The sequence below is a fragment of the Ranitomeya variabilis genome, chromosome 4 (assembly GCF_051348905.1).
Source record: "Ranitomeya variabilis isolate aRanVar5 chromosome 4, aRanVar5.hap1, whole genome shotgun sequence".
Classification (NCBI taxonomy): Eukaryota; Metazoa; Chordata; class Amphibia; order Anura; family Dendrobatidae; genus Ranitomeya; species Ranitomeya variabilis.
In genome coordinates, this window is record NC_135235.1 from 255,747,138 (window position 1) to 255,769,920 (window position 22,783).

The 22,783-nt window shown below is 47.4% G+C and overlaps 1 protein-coding gene across 6 annotated transcripts in view; it reads left to right on the forward strand.

The window, feature by feature from the left end:
- The window catches only part of LOC143768784 (uncharacterized), a 340,035-nt gene that overhangs the window by 250,830 nt on the left and 66,422 nt on the right, over positions 1–22,783 (forward strand). For 5 of the 6 annotated variants that reach the window (XR_013214025.1, XR_013214029.1, XR_013214027.1 and 2 more), the window contains one exon: positions 14,390–14,507. Coding sequence is in view for 1 of the 6 variants with exons in the window: in XM_077257424.1 (XP_077113539.1) it covers positions 14,390–14,507 (118 nt within the window). In the remaining 5 variants the exon portion in view is untranslated. Of the gene's footprint in view, positions 1–2,582; positions 2,670–14,389; positions 14,508–22,783 lie in introns of those variants that run through there. The other variant, XR_013214028.1, reaches the window with a different exon arrangement.

The following is a 22,783-nucleotide window of genomic DNA, read 5'->3' on the forward strand; positions in this document are numbered from 1 at the left end:
CCATGTTCGCTCGCTGGCGATTGTGCAAAATGTTCAATATTCAAATAGAGCAGTAGAATTGTAAAATGATTTTGCTTTACAAAGGCGGCTGGTATTACATAAACCCTCGGCACTGATACGCTGCCGCCTCGACTTGAAGGCATGAATAAAATATGAGCTGGGACCGTCTGCTTTTCATCTTGGCATTGAGGTGAATATCGGGGATGAAATATTAAATGCACATAAACCGTAAAGGTAACAACAATATTGTGTGTTAGTTAAACATATCGTATGAGATGAGGTATGGCGGCACAGAGTCTCCGCATAGACTTCAGGGAGGCTGCTATCTGCTGATATTTAGGGGAAGCATGAGTGGATGTGTCACCAGCTCGATTGGCTCCAGTGGGAGCGTAAAAGACCAGAGCAAACACAGACATTATCGTTATGGCGAGTCTCAATGCCACCGAGGAGCTTTATTGAGACCCGTGGAGATAAACAGTTATAACATGAAGATCCGTCCTTTTTGCCAGTCAAGGAGATTGACAGCAGAGCCAAAACTCAAGTCTCTGATGCCCCAAGCTAGGACTTGGAGCATGATTACTGAAGCAATGTGTGACGAGAGGTTGTCCACCGGATAGGGGAGAACCTATCGATCCCTGGGACCTCAGCCAATCTCGAGAATGCAGAAAGCCATGGACACTCTTGCGCACCACCGCTCCTCTCATTGTCTATGGAGCTGCCAGTAGCTGCATCAACATTCACCAGGTCTGAAGCCCCCATGGTTTGCATTGCAATCTTTCTCTACTGTATGTGTGTACCCATTGTAGAGATTCACGCTCTCATGTGTACCTTGGGTAGCGTTCACACAACCAATGCGGTTTGGTCCAAACGTGGTAATTGGTTTCATAAAACTCCAAGGGATTCAAAACGAAAACAGTCTCTTCTGGGCACAAAGGTATCACAGCAAATAAACAGATCATTCAGCAGGGCAAACATGTCAGTGCAGGCTCACCCACAACAGGTGACAGTCATTTCTCCCAGATCACAAAAAAGGTGCAGTCCTACCATGTCTTGGTATCTCCTTCAACCTGATCTCCAGAAGTCTTCATCTCCATGCACAGTTCACACTGAACAGGTTGCATCTTCCACATATTGCTCTGCAGCTCCGAAACAGAGACTGCTCAGCTTTCCTAGCTGACCTACGCAGTCTCCATTCAGAGATAGACTCTAGTATGTCTCTCTCTCTCTCCCAGCTACAGCTCACATTTTGCCTGGTCACTCACCAGCTTCACCAACACCACTCTGCTCAGCATCCAGCAGACTGACTCAAAGTGAACCCATCTCCTGGTTCTTAGTCAAAGCTAGGCAGGTGCCTCTGAGACCTGCAGTGTTAGTATTTAGCCAAGATTTGTACCAAGCCCTAAGGCCCTGATTCATCAAAGTGTTTATGCCAGAAAAATATTGTACAGCACTTTGAAAAGTTGCAACATTTTTGTGCAATTTGAAGCTAAGCAGAATTTCAGCCACTTTTGGCCTTTACATGCCAGTTCTGGGCAGCTCAGTGGGGTCCTGTCAGTGCACACCGCTGATGATTATTCATGGTTGTGCATGCTGCATGTCCCTCATTAATAATTGCATATGAACCAGTGTTAAAGAATTGGGGACAAATTTTTTTTTTTCAAATATGTACTGTTCTAGAAAAATATGTCCTAGTTACCAATCCCTTTTATAGGGTTATTCCCAATATTGCAAGTTCTCACCTATTTGCACAGTAAGCGATAACTTACATACCATTTGATCATGAGGGGTTTGACCACTGGGACCCCCACTGATCGCTAGAAGGGGAAAGTATAATGTTTTATTTATGGGACTGTGTCTACGGGACTTCTGGAGAAAGCTGAACACTACACTTTGACCGTCCTATAACCAAGGCTGATTCTTTATAATGTGGGTTGGAGGGGCCCGAGAGGTCAGACCCCCACTGATCTGCAATTTCTCACCAAATCCATGGATAACTTGGGATGTCAGAAATAACCATTTTGGTACTAAATTAGTCACAAGATCAGAGTTTGAAGGGTGGTCGAAACAAACGGGGGGATGAGGGGTCTCCACAGCTTACACTAGTGGAATAATGCTGGCAGAGATCCCTCTCCATTAGAAGCCCTCCCTTCTGAGATGGTGTAACGTTGTAGATCTTCATCCAGGACTATATGGAGTGAGAACATTGCCCGCCACGCCATAATCTGCTACCATTGATATGAAAAGCGCTGCTCTCCATTAATTAAAATGCTAATACACTAATAACGTCTGAATGGCGCATCTCCCTGGAAACCTCCGGCTTTTTATACTTGTGGTAAGAAGAGAAGTTCAGAGTCTTCACAACCTGAAAACATGAGATAAGCGAACAGAACAAAAAATGAATCCAAAGGGAATATTGCAGTTTACTTTTCCCTTTACTGCAGACAGATAGTGACGTCTGATCCGTGTGACTGACGGGAGCGGTGGCGCTGCTTTTATCAGAATACCGTCCTTCCTCCAGACTGTGGTGCTACTATTATCCGTAGACGTAGCATCAATGTATCACAAAGAGCCAAGAGATACAAGGAAGCCGAAATGGATACTCCGGCCTGGCTGCAAAGGGACGTTCTGTATACGCTACATACTAAGCCATATACTGACACCAAGGAGACGTGAGATCATACACTTTAACTTCCATTTTAGAAATTGGTTATTTTCTATCATTTGTTTCCAAAACACTTAGTTATATTATTTGAAAAGCAAATGTGATTGGGTATAGAAATCAACAGGAGAGAATATCCTTGCGATTTAGAAGATGGTGGATTCGTTGGGAATGGTGTAGAGCAGATTCATTAACATCTGGTTAACATCTGCATTTGTATTTCTATTTTTTTTGTTCCATTATAAGTAAAAAAAAATCTAAACTAATGTGGGCATATGATGGATCCTAATGGCGTAGAGATTGTTGTACGCTCCTCATTTCATTGTAAAACATAGCACAGACTGGGGCACTATTTTTTCCAATTCACATTTAATGACTTTGTAATTTCAGTGCCAAAAAATCCCTGTTTGAATTAAGGCTCGCTGACACAAGGTATAACTTGGACCAGTGCAATCCGAAAAAAAGGGATTGCATGCTGACCAATGTTATTCAATGAGACCGTGCAGATCTATGTATTGTTTTCTCAGCTGTATTCACCGTGCTGCGATTTCATTCCGAAATCTGATGCGAGAAAAAAATCGCATGTCATAATGACCATCAGAGTGGTGTCTGACTTTTACGAATACATTGCAATTTTGTAGTATAGGAAATTGTAAATGATTAATAGCTACGGGGTAAAAAAAAGGGATTGCACATGGATGAGAAAAAAATCATACCACTTTTCTGGATGACCAATTTTTTCTTAATCCATATGCTTTTAGTGCAATTATCAGTTTTGAAATGTCAGATTTTGATAAGTGGGGGTCCTGGTGCTGACGCCGCTATGTATCACTACCAGACGTGGTCAAATAATAAATCTTTCTTTATTTCAAACTCGCATTAAAAAAGATAACTCCATAGACCGACGCGTTTCCAATACTCTCGGAATTCATAGGCTTCTAGGAGTAAGAACGCAGAGAGCATCGGAAACGTGTCGGTCTATGGAGTTATCTTTTTTAATGTGAGTTTGAAATAAAGAAAGATTTATTATTTGTGCTGAATTATCTTTGGTCATTCCTTGTACTATATCTGGAGGCCACGAGAAGATCGGCCCCTGACAAAGAAGGTCTACGGGAAGTTCATGCAAACTATGGATACAATTATTATTTCTTCTTATTATTATCTGATGCTTTTATTCTCTGTGTAATGTCTAGAAGCACAATGTAATCTGTCGGATTTCTTTTTCTTCATTCTTTGCATCTTTACTACAGTAAATATTATGGCCATACTTAATAAATATCACAGCGCAGTGACGCATTTCACGCTCCGGCATCCGTCAGCTCCTAGTAAGCCATCGATGAGGACATTACGGCGGCTCCTATCAGTCCTTGTGTTTGGACGATGTATTTCTTCATTGTGTTTCTGTTCTTTCTTGTTGTAAATCACCTAAAAAAGTGTTCAGTAAGATTTGGTCCTTTGTTTTTTTTTTTAAAGCTTGTCTTTATCTATAAATCTGTTTTGCCAAACCCGTGTAATCAATCCTATCTGTTCCTCTTAATGATATGCCATTTTGCATAAATTGCCTGTCACATTACAGTCTTTGGGAAAAACCAATACAAAGTCACTAAGAAGAGATTAATTACAGCACTGAAGCCGTTCCCATACTGGAGCGCAGGTCACGTCCCAGTGCCATCGCTGGTCGGACTCGGTGCCGATAATTTCATCTCTCCCGACCTCAGACGTCTGAATAGGATTTACAATAAATGAATGGAAACTTGTTTTTCTGAAGCCGCTGTTATAACAAGATATTTTCTACAATGTTAAATAATTTGTATTCTTCGATATCTTATTTCCTGTTTCTTCTATTATTCAAATTCAGAGACAAGAAGAAATCTTTCCATCAACCAGTAAAATGTGAAAGTGTTTTATATATTCACCTCCAAATACCACCATTCACATGAAAAATTACCCTATATATAAATGTAATCCCAGAGCTGCACTCACTATTCTGCTGGTGCAGTCACTGTGTACATACATTACATTACTGATCCTGAGTTACATCCTGTAGATCTTTTATTATAAAAATGAAAAACATAACAACAATAATAGCAGAAAACATAACAAAAATATTAGCCAGAAAATAATCAGTATACTGAACACTGGTCCAGCCGCTCATTCTCTCCTCTCACACATATTATACAGTATATACAGAACAATAACTTCAGGTCCGGTCACCAAACAAAATAATAATAACAAATAAAATAAACAATGGAAAACAAAGACTATATACATGAACTTTTTTTTTTTTTTTTTAAATAAAATAACTACAAATTAAACAAATATATACAATACTACAAGCTATCCTCCATTCCCAACCCCCCGCACTGACCTGAGAGCTGGTCCTGCGTCTCATGCCTCAGTCCATGTCCAACGTCCATAGGCCAGATCAGGCAGTGCTAGTTTTTCCCCCAAACAACCCGGTGTCCCATAGTCCCACAAGATAATCCCACCTCCCCCCTTTTCCCACCACCCAACCTAACACCTACACCCAAATCTATATCCCCATATACAATATATACATTATATACAGCAGCACACACCACAATAATTACAAAACACGAAGCCCAAGTTCGGCGCCTGCAGCCCTACATCACTGTATAATGATCAAACAAAACAAAAATCTACAGTGTCAGCAGCAGCCCACCACCAGGAAAGGAGATGACCAGACTAGGGCACACTAAAAGAAAAGCCCCTCCAGAGGAGCGCGGCCCTCCGTGCGCCCAGTCTCCCATACTCCAGAGAGCGCACCTTCACCAGGTCACCGAGTATGGTCCTAAACACATCGTCCACTGGGAGGATTTTTCGTTGCGTCGATACTAAGCACCGTGCGTTCCACGTGTGATACCTAACCACTGCGCTAACTAGAAATAAGGTGCAGCGGTTCCGACCACCCAGGTCTCCGAATGCTCCATAGGCCCATTCCGCATAGGTGAGACCGGCCAGCCGAGACCAGCCAATGAAGGCGCCCACCCTGTTGTACACCTCTGTGTTGAAGGGACAATGAAGCAGGAAGTGGTCCATGCTTTCCAGCAAGGTACCACAATGCTCCCGAGGACAATTCCTGTCCTCAGAGCTCCTACACTTCAGATTGTCCCTCACACACAGTTTCCCATGGAAGCAGCGCCAAGCCAAGTCCCAAAACTTCGAGGGGATCCTGATAGAATTCAAAAGATGCAAACCCACCCCAAGATCCCGACTTGGGCAGTCCCTGAGCGCCAGAGGCCTCTGGAAATGGGTCAACAGAACCCTACTGTCAAGTAGTTTCCTTGGCAGAGTCCTGATCTCCCACATTCCCAGACCCCACCGACGAATTACCTTCAGAACCAAGGTAGCGTAAGCCGGAAGATGTCCATGCGGTGTGCGAAGATCCTTCACTTGCCCTCCTGTCTCCCATTCCTGGAAGAAAGGCTGAAACCATCCCCTACAGGAGAATACCCACGGAGGAGCCCTCTCTTTCCAGAGGTTTGCGATATTGATCTTAATGAAGGTATCCACAAGGAATACCACAGGGTTGACCATACCCAACCCTCCTAGTCTCCTCGTACGGTAAGTAACCTCCCTCTTGACCAGGTTCAGTCTATTCCCCCATAACAGTTGGAAGAACAAACTGTAGACCCGAGTCCAGAGAGATTCCGGCAAGATGCACACACTGCCCAGATAAATCAGTAAAGGGAGCAGGTAAGTTTTGCTCAGGTTTACCCTTTCCCTTAGGGTCAAAGACCAACCCTTCCATTGGTTCACCTTCTGAGTGGCGATCTCTAGCCTGCTGTCCCAATTTTGTTTGGGGTAATCCCCCTGGCCAAATTCGATGCCAAGGACTTTTGCAGAGACTTTGGGTCCTGGAAGGGTGTCCGGGAGATCAAAACCAGGATCTCCTCCTCCCAGCCAGAGACTCTCACACTTATCCCGGTTGATCTTGGACCCGGATGCCTCCGAGTAGCGATCTACCTCTGACATCAGCCACCCTGCCTCCTCGTGAGAGGAAGCAAACACAGTGACATCATCGGCATACGCCACCACCCTCAGAGTGGCTTCCGGTGCTGCCTGATCCATCCCGATCCCGGCCAACGGTCCACGCTCCACCCTCCTAAGAAGAGGGTCAATCGCAAACACGTACAGCAGCGGGCTCAAGGGACAACCCTGGCGAACACCGGACCCAACCTCAAAAGAGCTACCAATCCAACCATTCACAAGCGGGAAACTCTCTGCCCCACTGTACAAGGTCTTAAGCCAATCAACAAACCCCCCCGGCAGGCCATATCTCAGAAGGACGGACCAGAGGTACTCGTGATTAACCCGATCAAACGCTTTTGCCTGGTCCAGTGACAGCATGTACCCCTTCCAGTGACCAGCCCTACCCTGCTCCACTGCCTCTCGGACACAGAGCACAGCACTAAATGTGCTGCGGCCTGGAACAGAGCAATGCTGGGCCCCCGAAAGGAGTCGGGGTGCAAATTTCACCAGCCGATTAAACAGCACCTTTGCTAGAACCTTCCTGTCTGCATTGAGAAGCGCTATGGGACGCCAATTCTCAATGCAAGATGGGTCCTTACCCTTTGACAAGATGATCAGAGCAGACCTCCTCATTGACTTCGGCAGAGTGCCCGAGGAAAGACACTCATTGAATACCTCAGTCAAGAGGGGAACCAAAACGTCCTTAAAGGTCTTATAGAATTCAGATGTTAAGCCATCTGGACCAGGCGATTTTTTGGGAGCAAGCCCTTCAATCGCCAACTGAACTTTCTCTTCCCTGATCATTTCTGTCAAAACGTCAAGAGAGGGGTCTACCCCTGGTTCGGGGACAGCTTCTGCCAGGAAAGCCGACATCTCATCCCAATCAAGATCCCTCTTCCCCAAGAGGTGCGAGTAGAAGGATCTGACAACCTCCAGGATCCCTGATCTGGATCGCCTCAGGGACCCCGTAGTGTCGACCAGTCCTGTAACCACTTTACTATTCACTGACATCTTGCAGTTTCTGTAAGGGTCGGGCGAGCGGTACTTCCCGTAATCCCTCTCAAAAACCAAAGATGCGTGTCTATCGTACTGACACCTCATAAGCAAAGATTTCACTCTGGAGATCTCCTCGCGGCTACCTCCAGTTGAGACAAGATGCTCGAGTTTCCTCCTCAGACCCTGATACAGGCGGTACCTGCTCAGACTCCTGAGGCTCGAGAGCTGGCGGAAGAATCTCGCCACCCTTTCCTTGAACATCTCCCACCACTCTGACCTACTACTACAAAGATCCAGTAAGGGTACCTGGCTCTGAAGAAAATCCTCAAAGGACTGGCTTATCTCCGCTTCTTCCAAGAGAGACGAATTGAGCCTCCAAAAGCCTCTTCCCATCCGGAGGGTCTCTGTAACATTCAGAGAAAACAAAATTAAACAGTGGTCGGAGAACTCCACCTCAACAACAGACACTGCTGAAGAGACAGCTTCCTCCTTTAAATAAAACCTATCTATTCTGGACCTACAGTTACCTCTATGATAGGTGAACCCCTCGTGGCCTGGGGTGTGCCGAATGTGGACATCCACCAGGCGAGCCTCACTAGCTATACTATTAAGGGCGACGCTATCATAAGTCAGCTTGTCTCTGGAACCTCCTCTATCTCGGGGCCTCGTGACAGCATTGAAGTCCCCTCCAAAGACAACCTGCCGACTTGTAAAAAGGTAGGGCTTGATCCTCATAAAGAGACACTTCCGGTCCCACTTAGATTGGGGATCATAGATGTTAATGAGCCGGAGCTCTTGTCCCTTCATGAGGACATCTAAGATCAGGCACCTCCCCATTTCTAACTCAATAACCCGTCGGCATTCCACCGGTGCGGTAAAAAGGACCGCCACTCCGCTATACGGCTCGGCCGCAAGAGACCAATAGGAGGGCCCGAGTCTCCACTCCCTCTTAGCTTTAAACACATCTGCCATGTTTGGCAGCCTGGTCTCTTGCAAAAAGAAAATGTCAGCTTCAACCCGGCTGAGAAAATCAAAGGCCGCAAATCTAGCTGTATTTGACTTTATGCTGGCGACATTAATGGACACCAGCGTCAACGGAGTGGGTTCCGCCATCATTGGTGATTGAGTTAGATGGCTTTCTTTTTCCCACTCCCCTTATCCTCTGCCTCAGAGGAGGAATCCTTCCCCCTCTTTAATGACATGGAGGTATCCATTTCCACGCGTTTTTTATTTTTTTCGTCCTCGTCTCCGGACTCTGGGCCAGTCCCTCCCTCCAAGGATCTTACGTTCCCAGAAGGAGGAGACTCGGCGCCCCCTGTGAGCCCCGCCGAAGCCAGAACCTCACCCTCAGCTTCCTCCTCAGAGGAAGAGATGTTTTCAAGGGCTTGGAACCGGTTAGAAAGACCAACCAGAGGGGAGTCGGTTTTTCCTTCCTTAGGTACCTTGGTCAGAGCGGGAGAAGATTTTTTATCTCCCTTCTTTCTTTTCTTTTTGGTGCCGAGCTTACGCTTGTCCTCTAGCCACTGCCTATTATCCTCATCCATACTTTCATAATGGGAGGACTCTGAGGCAGTGGCACTCTCCTCCCTGTGGATCCTCCTGACCTCCTCATCCAACTCATCATCCCTTGGGGCCTCAGCAGCAAGACTGGCATCCAGGACAGGGGCCGCCCCAGTAGCCCGAGGCTCGCCCAGCTCCCTATCCTGTCTGCGCTTGTCTAGACGCCTTAGCTGGGCAGGCGTCTTTTTATTGCTTTTCTTCCTTGGCCCCTCAGCTCCCTCACCCTTGCTAGTCCCTTCCCCAGCAGAATCAGCCTCACGGCTTTCTCCCACCGGGGTCACGACTGCGTTAGCGAAGGAGCGAGGACAACGGCTGAATGGGTGACCTAACTCACCACACAGGTGGCACCTAATCTCCACACAAGATGCAGCAAGATGGCCGACATCCCCACACAATGCACACTTCTGCACAGTGCAGTTTGCGCTGAAGTGTGTGGGGTCGCCGCACCTGTGACAGAGCTTCGGTTGCCCCTGGTAGAAGACCAGGATACGATCCCTACCCAGGAAGGCAGATGATGGTATGTGGGCAACCGTACCACCTGAACGCTTAAGTTTTACCATAAACGTCCAGGCCCCTGACCAGATACCAAACTCGTCACGGTTTTTCTTTGGCATCTCCACTACCTCTCCATACCGGCCAAGCCACGTCATGATGTCATAACAAGAAAGCGACTCGTTACATGTCATCACGGTCACTTTCTTGACTTGATTTTGGCGAGACACCGCCTGAACGGCAAAGTCTCGCCAGCCGGGCTCATTTTTTGCCAACTCATAGTTCGACCAGAAAAGTTCAAGCCCCTCCGGCCGAACAAAGCTGACATCAAACTCAGGTGTGGAATAGGGATGTATCAAGGCGTAGATGTCAATCGCCTTGAAGCCCATCCTCAGCAGGAGCTCCACAACCTTCGACCTTGGAGGACACGCATCACTGCCCCTCCACCGAAGACGGACCACATTCCTACGCACACTACCCGGCCCGGCTGTTGGGAGGGACCACACTGTATCCCCCCCTCTTTGCTCTCGGAAGGCCCCGAGGCCATGCCTCTCTATCCAGAAGGATAGATCAACCTCTCGACCCTCTACCATTAGTGATCTCTCTCCCTTCTTTAGAGCCTCCAGGAGACGCCGTTGCAACATGCCGTCCCCAGAGCCCAGAGACGAGGAGGACGCCCTATTTCCCCCGGAGGTGACAGCGGCATAACTCCTGACAGGTGCTGCCACCACCGGGGGGGCAACCGGACCAGTGACCACATCCACACCAACAGTATCACCATTACCCACCTCCATAACCTCCTCACCCTCCACCAAACCAGCAACCACACCACTAGACAAAGAGTTTTCCTCATCCATACCCACCACCACATTCACTCCTGCTGGACCAGTGACAACAGGGGGTGACATTTTGGCCTCCGCATCATCAGGCACAAGGGGCTGAGTCTCCTCCACAGAACTGGAGGTGACCTCACCCCTGGTTTTATGTGTGCCCTCCGCATCATCAGTTGATATTTTCCGCTGCTTCATGGTTGCTACCAGGCGCCGCTGATCTTTCGCTGTTGTGAGGCACCGCTGATCCTTAGCATCAGGATCTTGTTGACCAGCGGCGCCAACACAGAACAGGACTTTGGAGGGAGGACCGGAACGCCCAGCCCCGGTAACCCCCTCACACTGCCGCCGCTTCTCAACTAAGTGATCAGCGGCAACAGCATTCAGGGGCACCGAGGCTACCGGAGCTGCCCCTGACACCGGGCTGCTCCCCCCTCCCACTAGGGAGCGCACCACAGTGTCGTGGCCTGATTTTTCGCCCGCCGCCGGGCCGCCCTCACTGTCCAGCCTCTCGGCTGATGCACCTGCTGCTACGTCCCTGCTACTACAAGCAGAAACGGAGCTCTGCGCCTCACTACATTGCTTTGTAGTCTCCCCGCGCCTTTGCACCGGATCCACAGCAGAACCCGGGCTGGGCTGGGCAACGGGGCTTATACAGCGAGCTGACCCTGCAGCCGACTCAGGGGGTACAGGGAGGGGGGCATATACATAGCTTACCGCTTCCTGCAGCTTAGGTTTGATCTTCTTCACCTTTTTTTTCCGGCCCCCAGGTGCCTCCTCTGGCAAATCATCACCAAGATGGAAGTTCTGAAGGCACACTGGGGACTCCAGGAGCTTGAACTCTGCCATTAGTGCCCCTCCCTGGTTGATGTCACTGTCCTCCCCAGAGCCAGCAGAACTGCGACGAGATGTCATTGTCGCCTGTCCCGCAGGGAGCTCGCTGCACGTGGCCTGTGAGTGACTAAGCAGGCTGCCAGGTGGGGCTTTCTGCTGGTCATCATCCTCCTCATCATCATCATCATCCACCTGGCACTCAGGCTGCAGCCCCATCTGCCTTTGCTCTCTGTTATCAGCCATTTCTCTGAATCGATCTTCATTAATAAGTTTTTCCTTAAATGGTCCACTTTTTTCTCTGATGAAAGCTTTTCTGACTTCAAGCTCATTGATGTCATCCTTCAGTCTCCTTACCTCCGCCTGGAGCTGATTCTTCCTCGGTTTGGAGGAACCTGCAGCTTTGTTGCGTGTGCAGCGCAGCTCCTCTCGGAGCCTCGTGATGGTCTTGCTTGCGTCTTCATACTCACGGAGGTGGCTCATGACCCGGGAGGCATAGGTGGACACAGACTCCCGGGGGCTCTGCAGGGCCCAACCCTCTTCAGTGAGGTCGGCTTCACCTCCATGAGCACTCAGCTTTCCTCCAGAAGGACCGCCATCTTGTACACTAGCAGGCTTCTCCTCCATGGAAGCCTTGCGGCTTCTCTGGGTCTCTGCAGACCTGGGGGGAGTAGGAGCCACATTGCTGCGACTCCTGGTGGAGCGTCTCACCCCCGAATCCTCTGATGTGCAGGCTGGTTGCTGGTTCCTTCTGCCCCCCGCCAGCCTGGTCCGGGAAGCAGAAGCCTGGGACTTGGCTCCTTCACTCATCCCAGGAAACCCACTCCCTCCCTGGGTAAGAGAGAGAGCAGGTCCCCGGGTGGAGAGGTGGTGGTTCTCAGGAGCTCAGGAGCACACAGCAGGTTCAGCAGCGACCGCACCCACAATCAGCACAGTGAGTAGCAGCTGAGCAGAGCTGCACCCACTATTCCGCTGGTGCAGTCACTGTGCACATACATTACATTACTGATCTTGAGTTACATCCTGTATTATACTCCAGAGCTGCACTCACTATTCTGCTGGTGCAGTCACTGTGTACATACATTACATTACTGATCTTGAGTTACATCCTGTATTATACTCCAGAGCTGCACTCACTATTCTGCTGGTGCAGTCACTGTGTTCATACATTACATTACTGATCCTGAGTTACATCCTGCATTATACCCCAGAGCTGCACTCACTATTCTGCTGGTGCGGTCACTGTGTACATACATTACATTACTGATCCTGAGTTACATCCTGCATTATACCCCAGAGCTGCACTCACTATTCTGCTGGTGCGGTCACTGTGTACATACATTACATTACTGACCCTGAGTTACATCCTGTATTATACTCCAGAGCTGCACTCACTATTCTGCTGGTGCAGTCACTGTGTACATACATTACTGATCCTGAGTGACATCCTGTATTACACCCCAGAGCTGCACTCACTATTCTGCTGGTGCAGTCACTGTCTACAATGCACATACATTACATTACTGATCCTGAGTTACGTCCTGTATTATACTCCAGAGCTGCACTCCCTATTCTGCTGATGCAGTCACTGTGTATATACATTACATTGCTGATCCTGAGTTACATCCTGTATTATAACCCAGAGCTGCACTCACTATTCTGCTGGTGCAGTCACTGTGTACATACATTACATTACTGACCCTGAGTTACATCCTGTATTATAGCCCAGAGCTGCACTCATTCTGCTGGTGCAGTCACTGTGTACAATGTACATACATTACATTACTGATCCTGAGTTACTTCCTGTATTATAGCCTAGAGCTGCACTCACTATTCTGCTGGTGCAGTCACTGTGTACATACATTACATTACTGATCCTGAGTTATATCCTGTATTATAGCCCAGAGCTGCACTCACTATTCTGCTTGTACAGTCACTGTGTACATACATTACATTACTGACCCTGAGTTACATCCTGTATTATACCCAGAGCTGCACTCACTATTCTGCTGGTACAGTCACTGTGTACATACATTACATTACTGACCCTGAGTTATATCCTGTATTGTAGCCCAGAGCTGAACTCATTCTGCTGGTGCAGTCACTGTGTACATACATTACAGATCCTGAGTTACATCCTGTATTATACCCCAGAGCTGCACTCACTATTCTACTGGTGCAGTCACTGTGTACATACATTACATTACTGATCCTGAGTTACCTCCTGTATTATATACTCCAGAGCTGCACTCACTATTCTGCTGGTGCAGTCCCTATGTACATACATTACATTACTGATCCTGAGTTACATCCTGTATTATATTCCAGAGCTGCACTCACTATTCTGCTGGTGCAGTCACTGTGTAAATACAGTACATTACATTACTGACCCTGAGTTACATCCTGTATTATATTCCAGAGCTGCACTCACTATTCTGCTGGTGCAGTCACTGTGTACATACATTACATTACTGATCCTGAGTTATATCCTGTATTATACTTTAGAGCTACACTCACTATTCTGCTGGTGCAGTCACTGTGTACATACATTACATTACTGACCCTGAGTTACATCCTGTATTATATTCCAGAGCTGCACTCACTATTCTGCTGGTGCAGTCTCTGTGTACATACATTACATTACAATATATATATAATATACTGAAGCTGCACTAACAATTCTGCAGCCTAAAATCTCCAGGCTTTCACTGCTTGTTCAGTGTCTGCATGGTGCTTTCGCTCTTGGGGGGGAAGTGTCAGACTGTGTTTTCTGAGACTAGAGGAGATGTGTGATTATTAGCGCCTTCACTTCATCTTCTAGTGTAGTTACCATAATAAGAGCAGTACAATTCTCTGCTCTGTCCCGGGTTCTTCGGTCTCCCTCCTGCCATTCTGTCTAGTTGTCCCGCCCATGAGGAGCGTTGCTTACTCCTGACAGTATTAGAATTAGGTACTTCGTGTCTGACATTTATGATACTTTGCCTTTTGTGTTTCTTACACAATTCTTCTTCCTTTTTGGCTTTTGCAGTCAGATGGCGTTACCTGCTATGTCTGAAGCGCCGTTCACAATTTCACACACCGCACACACTGGTGCGAACAATCTGCAGAAAGAAAAACCTATTATCCCATCCAGATGTTCAATTAATGTAAGTAATTATAACCCATTTCCTCCTATGTAAGCGCGCAGCCGATGTGGCTCGTGTCCAGGCCTGGAGTTCACTTTGTGCATCTCAGAGAATTCATATGGCTGAATGAATGGGAGAACATATTGCTGAGTGACCTATTTCTCAGCCGTCATCTGAACATTGCTGCGGAGCGTCACACAAACACATAATCATCTCTGCTTCTTATTACTGATCCCTGATACAGTGGGGGAAATAAGTATTTGATCCTTTGCTGATTTTGTAAGTTTACCCACTGACAAAGACATGAACAGTCTATAATTTAAGGGTAGGTTAATTTTAACATTTAGATATAGAATATCAAAATTAAAATCCAGAAAATCACATTGTATAAATTATATACATTCATTTGCATCATGCACAATGACCTCTGCACAGATGACAGAGCATGCCCACAATACTCTCCTATAGAATATAATACATGGTCATAGCTCACCTCCTCCCCCTTCCTGCACAATGACCTCTGCACAGATCACAGAGCATGCCCACAATACTCTCCTGTAGAAGATAAAACATGGTCATAGCTCGCCTCTTCCCCCTCCCTGCACAATGACCTCTGCACAGATCACAGAGCATTCCCAAAATACTCTCCTATAGAAGATAATGCATGGTCATAGCTCGCCTTCTCCCCCTCCCTGCACAATGACCTCAGCATAGGTCACAGAGCATGCCCACAATACTCTCCTATAGAAGATAATACATGGTCATAGCTCGCCACCTCCCCCTCCTTGCACAATGACCTCAGCATAGGTCACAGAGCATGACATCCCTTCTCCTATAGAAGATAATACATGGTCATGTAGCCAAAAAACAAACAATCAGGCGGCACTGTCCTATTGTATTCTGGCTCCTCAGTGGAGATCAAGAACATATGTCCTACTGTGCCGTACTTTAGAAGACATCAGGTGCTCCTCCAAGGAAAACAGTCACTTAATCCAAAATATCTTGTAAGAACGAATAATGAGGGCACTCACCCGTCTTCATTAAAATTATTCCTTTATTTGCAAAATTACATCCAGAGAACCGATATGGCCGGGGGAGAGAGAGGGGGCCTCAGCCCGTGTGAGCAGAGGAGAACGACGACGGCCGTTTCGCGCGGTCCTGCGCTTCTACATGGTCATAGCTAGCCTCCTCCCCCTCCCTGCACAATGACCTCAGCATAGGTCACAGAGCATGACATCACTTTCCTACAGAAGATAATACATGGTCATAGCTCGCCTCCTCCCCCTCCTTGCACAATGACCTCAGCATAGGTCACAGAGCATGACATCACTTTCCTACAGAAGATAATACATGGTCATAGCTCACCTCTTCCCTCTCCCTGCACAATGACCTCTGCACAGATCACCTAGCATGCCCACAATACTCTCCTATGGAAGATAATATATGGTCATAGCGTGCCTCTTCCCCCTCCTTGCACAATGACCTCTGCACAGATCACAGAGCTTGCCCACAACTCTCCTATAGAAGATAATACATGGTCATAGCTCACCTCTTCCCCCTCCCTGCACAATGACCGCAGCATAGGTCACAGACCATGACCACAATACTCTCCTATAGAAGATAATACATGGTCATAGCTCACCTCCTCCCCCTCCCTGCACAATGACCGCAGCATAGGTCACAGAGCATGCCCACAATACTCTCCTATAGAAGATAATACATGGTCATAGCTCGCCTCCTCCCCCTCCCTGCACAATGACAGCAGCGTAGGTCACAGAGCATGCCCACAATACTCTCTTATAGAAGATAATACATGGTCATAGCTCGCCTCTTCCCCCTCCCTGCACAATGACCTCAGCATAGGTCACAGAGCATGCCCACTATAGTCCTACAAGGCAGTAAGACATGGTGACCTTCCCATCAGTCCCCAGCCACCCAGCAGAGAAATGACACCCGGCTTCAGACACCATTAGTACAGAGATTTCGAGGGCAGTCTCCAGATCAGTGGTTGACCCAGAGGTCGGATCCCACCGATCATAAGTTGATGGCCTCCATCAGACGCTGACTATACAGTACGACGTTTACATTTATCCTCGCTTCATCCGTGTGCAGAATAAAGTATGAAATCGTCGTTTTCACATTTCGCTCCGCACCTTCCCTCTACGGGAGCCCGTGCTATGTATTAACACATAAGTGCCGCCACTATTTCTAGACTGCTAATATATGCACATTGTATTTAATTTGAATCAATGAATATGGTTTACGCAGCGTAAGCGCAATTCCACAGGATGGAAAGAAAAGCTGAATATTTTACCCAGAAATGTATGGCTTTTCCCTGCATTGCATTTTTCATAAATGGCTGTAACTGTCTTCCGCGGAGCAGGACAGATTTGTGTAAGTGGTGCGTAATGAAAATATTTGTGCGCCTCGTTTCCTCGCTCGCACATCTGCCCGTCACTCATATGAGACAGGATGGAAGGAGTCAGCCGGCTGCAGCGCCTCCAGCTCCTGCCTCCCTCTGCCGGGATTTTTGCCTCTTTTTCTTGCCGCTGTGCATATACATTGTGTCACCGGTCACCTCCTGTGCTAATTGCTCAGCCGCTATTTTCAGCTGCGGAAAATTCCTTATCGCTTGCAATGGAGCAGAAAAGTCGCCTGCCCAACCCTGAGACACCAGGATGATGTGATGCAGACCAGGCTCGGGCCTCCTGATTATGGCGAGGGCTTTAGTCACTACATATCCATCATGGCATCAAAGGAAATCCACGGTCAAATCTCCGATGTTACAAATTTCACCCATTGGCAGATAGAAGCAGAAGATGAAAACCGATGTGAGTGGCGGCTCATTTTGGAGCGAGGCATCTAAGCAGGCGGGTATTACCACCTGCCGTCTATCCAGAGACATGTCCGCATTGCGAAAAATCTGCATCACATCTGTGCGACAAATCTTCCAGATGTGAACATGGACAAATACCAGACACTTGAGACGTCCCGGCTCCTTCTGTCCCAGCTCTGCCTCCAGCTAGTCAAAAACTGGGCAGATGGAGGAAATGTCCATAAAAGACTAAAAGAAAGTCTTCAGTCTGATGTTGTTGCAGCAATGCTGCGGGTGTCGCACCATCCGTTGCATGAAGTCCACATGCAGCAGATCACTTGTCCTTCCAGACTTTCTGTGCATCGTGCGGTTCAGATGCTCTAGTCTTTCTTTCCTCCATTTTCTGTGCCTATAGTTTGAAGGTGTGGAGTGTCTTGACGCATTTTAAGCCATGACTCCATTTTATCTAAATCCCCCTCTGATTTCATTAAACCACACGTTTCCGCTATTCTCCATCCGCTAATCCCCCAAAGCCACATCCAATATCCCCAAGCTGCATCTTTCTTTTCCCACTAAGTCACATCCCTATCTTCCCCAAGTCATGTCCCTTTCTACCCCCAAGCCATGTCCCTCTCCTCCCCCAAAACTTGTCCATTTCTCACCCCAAGCCATGTTCCTATCCCCAAGCCATGTCCCTCTCTCTCTCCTAAGTCTTGTCCCTTTCTCCCCCTAAGCCAAGACATGTCCCTCTCTCCAAGCCATGTCCCTCTCTCTCTCCTAAGTCTTGTCCTTTTCTCCCCCATGCCATATCCCTCACTTCCCCCAAACCTTATCCCTTTCACTACCCCAAACCATGTCCCTCTCTCCTAAGTCATGTCCCCCCCAAGCCACGTCCCTTTCTTCCTCCAAGAGATGTCCCTTTCCCTCCCCAAGCCATGTCCTTCTCTCTCCCAAGCCGTATCCCTTTGCGCCTCTTAGCTGATCATTTATGAACACGAAGCAGATCAAAGTTGAGCTGAACTCTCATGTGAATATAATCGGCTGACAGAGCTCAATAAAACAAAGCAGATAAAAGTTACAAACTCTCCCATCAGAACAAGCTCCCTGACTGATCCTCAGATAACTCATGAGAAGATCCAGCCTGGGGTAGAGCCAGTGCGTCTATCGTCCTCAATTGGATCCTTACAGCTTGTTTTCTCTGAGAGGTCGTTGGTGGGGTCTCAGAGGTGGAATCCACAGGGGGTATTAGAGTAAAGTCCTGGAGAAGCGATGATGGAAGGAGCCTGGATGAAGAAACGCCATATGGTGCAGGGGCCGTGTATAATGGCTGCAGCGCAGTGGCTCTTAGATAGCGGATTTGTTTGCAGGCTTCAGCGGATTTGTCTTATTAAATTATACGATTCTTTGATCTGAGCAGATTTGCCGGCTCAGAAAAGTCGAGGGGAAAGGGCTCATTTTCTTTAGATTTAAATCATGTTGAGTTGTGTAGGGATGAAATCTCTGGACACTTAATTCTTCCTCCGAGAGAGAAAGTTACTGAGCTTAAAACTGCCGAGTTGTCAGAAGTCTTCTCCTTTCATCATTAGTGCGAGGAGCAATGTTCTGCTCCTCCAGGTGTCTCGGATCTGGTCATTGGGCAATCGGTTCTACCAATCTGCACATATCTGAAGGGCCGTCACAGTGTAGCAGGATCATCCTTGTTCTTATTTGCACATGGAAACACCAGAAGGGAGAAGAAACAGTTTAGATATTAGAAAAAGCTTTTTGACAGTGAGGAGATCAATGAGTGGAACAGGCGGCCACTAGAGGTGGTGAGTCCTCCATCAATGGAAGTCTTCAAACAGAGGCTGGACAGACGTGTCTGAGGTGGTTTAGTGACTCCTGCGTTGAGCAGGGGGTTGGACACGACGAACCTGGAGGTCCCGATCACCCTGGAGGTCTCGATCACCCTTGAGGTCTCGATCACCCTGGAGGTTCCGATCACCTTGGAGGTCTTGATCACCCTGGAGGTCCCTTCCAACTCTAACATTCTAGGATTCTATGTTTTGGAGTCTGTGACTTCTTCAGGGGGAAGAAGGTTTACTATACATCGGGGGTCGCTGAGGTCCGAGCTGTCAGTGAGCAGAGCGGAGATCATCACTTCAGATGAGCCATATATACATCCAGATCTAAGTGGTGTTTCGAGGGCTGTAAGTAACCCACCATCTGCAGCATGAAGATATGATCATTAAAGCTACGTTCCCACAATGTGTTTTTGATGTTGCAGTTTTTCGAAAAAATGCAAGTAACCTGTTTTACTTAATGAGGGCAGAAAATCTGCAATATTGAGGACTCACCAAAACGTCATTATGGGGGCGTAGATTAGGGTCCTGTGCCTCCATCATGAATAGAACAATAGTAATAATGTACACACACAACCTCCCACTTCCATAGGAGCCATAAGGGACGTGCATGACCGCCGCGCCATTCAATGGTCACGAATATCCTATACTCCGCCCTTAGAACCAGAATGGTGCCCTACCGCTCCATTCACATTGCTCTTTGGGTACCCTAAGCTCAGCATTGTTGGTAGTCCTAGTGCTTGGATTGCCACTGATACTTTTCTTGGGATTTCCAGGAAATAATTACTGTAAGACTGGAGAAATGACAACCTGCCATTAAACCACTCTAATATTTCATTGGTTGAGCCTTAGTCTTTTAAGGGGAGATAAGCCACTGCCAAAGCTGTGTGCAGAGGCTTTCTCTCATCTCCCCATGGAAAACACAGACACTTGTCCGAGCGCTCATGTGTATGGCCGAGTCAGGAAAGACAGCTGTTCGGCTGATGGTAGTCTCATGTGTATGGTTAGTGGTAAACTTGTCTATATGCTGTGCAGGTGCCTGCAGGGAGTAGTAGGGAATGTGATTTCTCTTCCTAAGTATGAAGGAAAAAATGAATTCTAAGGGCGGTGTCAGACAGCTGTATAGATCAGAACACAGTGCACGGACTGGCCGGCGGTTCTGCTCACCAGAGACGGACAGCCTCGTGTATTTCTATGCGGCTGACATGCTTGGGTCGGTAGAGCTGCCAGCCAGTCCGTGCATCTCCCTAACAATATTGATCACTGATTTATTTTACAGTATAATTGCAGCTTTGTAATACATTTTATTAGAGGACGGTTTGACCTTCATCACCTTCTTACAGCCTGTTCTGACTTTTCCCGTATATATTGAGAAGCCGGCTCATCCATCAGTCTACAGCCGCAGATTTTCCTTACGCTACGCCCTAGCATTGTGTGAAGATAAGCCTATGGAGCCCACGACCGTATTTTTGGTCTGAGTTTTGTCTGTTGGAAAAATGGACCAATGTTACTCAATGGGGCAATGCAGATGAGAGGTTTTTTTTTTTACATTTTTTAGTATTTGGGGTGTACTTACATTTCTTATACCTTTTTACGGTTTATACACTTTAGCAGGAATTTGTCTCACAGCTCCTAATGATAAATGTAGCATTTCTGGATGTTTTCCTTTCAGTCTTCTTTTCTTTTCTTGGTTGTTGGCACCCATTCACACCAGTAGATATTTCTCTGTGTCCATCATTGTGCAGCGGGGTCCATGAGTGACAAGATGGCAGTAATCCCCCTCACAAAGATGCCCCGCGGCCGTCCACTCTCCACACCGCCTCGTCCGTCGCCGTCCACTCTCCGCACTGCTTCGTCCGTCGCCGTCCACTCTCCGCACCACTTCGTTTGTCGCCGTCCGCTCTCCGCACCGCCTCGTCCATCGTGTTCCCTTCTATTATAGCACATTTATAAACTATTTCAGGATTTCCTTTTTTTTTTCAGTAATGAGAGAGGTGGTTTTTCGATTCTTTCCAAGCGCCGGGTGTCATTTATCTACATGGTTGGAAAGCCGTCAGTGGTGGGAGTGAGGAAGGGTCTGCGCCCTCACATTGGGGGCTCGGGGCTGATTTGCAGGCGGTTTGGCAATGATTTCTTTCCATTACTTTGCTGCTATTGCAGGGTGGATGCCACTCACAGCGGGGGGCTCCGATAAGACAATGCAGCACATTACCAACAGCCTGAAGTGGCGCAGAAAGTCTTATAAAGCGAGTTTCCATGTACTGATTCTATCACATCCAGGATCACAGCCGCTGCCCGGGGATTTCTAGGATGCTCCAGTAATAGCAGAACATGGTTGGCCATTTCATTGAGCAGCTGGGCTGTTATGTTAACACCACATAACTTTTGGCCTGTATGTTATTCCTCCATACATATATACATACCATACATATTGGCTGCGGATGCAAGTCATTCCCGCAAATAACCATACACATATGCGGATTATGATGAGGGCAATCTGGGCTACCGCTCAGGGCCCGAGTCTGGGGGGAAACAATGGACAGATGTTGCTTCTTTTTCTTTCTAAATACGTGTATGGGATGCGTGTATATAAGGAGGCAATGTGGGGGCTCATACTGTATATAGAGGTGATGTGGGGGCTCATACTGTATATAGAGAGGTTATGTGGGGGCTCATACTGTATATAGAGAGGTGATGTGGGGTCTCATACTGCATATAGAGAGGTTATGTGGGGGTTCATACTGTATATAGAGAGGTTATATGGGGGCTCATACTGTATATAGAGAGGTGATGTGGGGGCTCATACTGTATATAGAGAGGTGATGTGGGGGCTCATACTGTATATAGAGAGGTTATGTGGGGGCTCATCCTGTATATAGAGAGGTGATGTGAGAATTCATACTGTATATAGGGGGCTATGTGGGAGTTAATACTGTATATAGAGGCTGTGTGTGGGCTCATGGTATAAAGGGGGATGTCAGCATACTTAATTCTGCTCAATATTAAGTGATTGAATTAATCTGAATCTAAAATAATAATTTAATATGTTAATATTAATATTGAGCAAAATTAATTTCAGTTTATTGGTTTTACACAGATAGTCTGCCGCCATCTGATGGTACGCCGATAGTTTGCCGCCATCTGATGCTAAGAGGATAGTCTGCCGCCATCTGATGGTACGCTCATAGTTTTCTGCCAACTGATGGTACGCGGATAGTCTGCTGCCATCTGATTGTACACGGATAGTCTGCCGCCATCTGATTGTACGCTGATAGATTGCCGCCACCTGATGGTAAGAGGATAGTCTGCTGCCATCCGATGGTACACTGATAGTTTGCCGCCATCTGATGGTACACGGATAGTCTGCTGCCATCTGATTGTACGTGGATAGTCTGCCGCCATCTGATCATACTTGGATAGTCTGCCGCCATTTGATTGTACGCTGATAGATTGCCGCCATCTGATGGTAAGAGGATAGTCTGCCGCCATCTCATTGTACGCGGATAGTCTGCCGCAATCTGATGGTAAGAGGATAGTCTGTCGCCATCTTATTGTATCCGGATAGTCTGCTGCCATATGATGGTACACTGATAGTCTGCTGCCATCTGATGGTAAGAGGATAGTCTGCTGCCATCTGATGG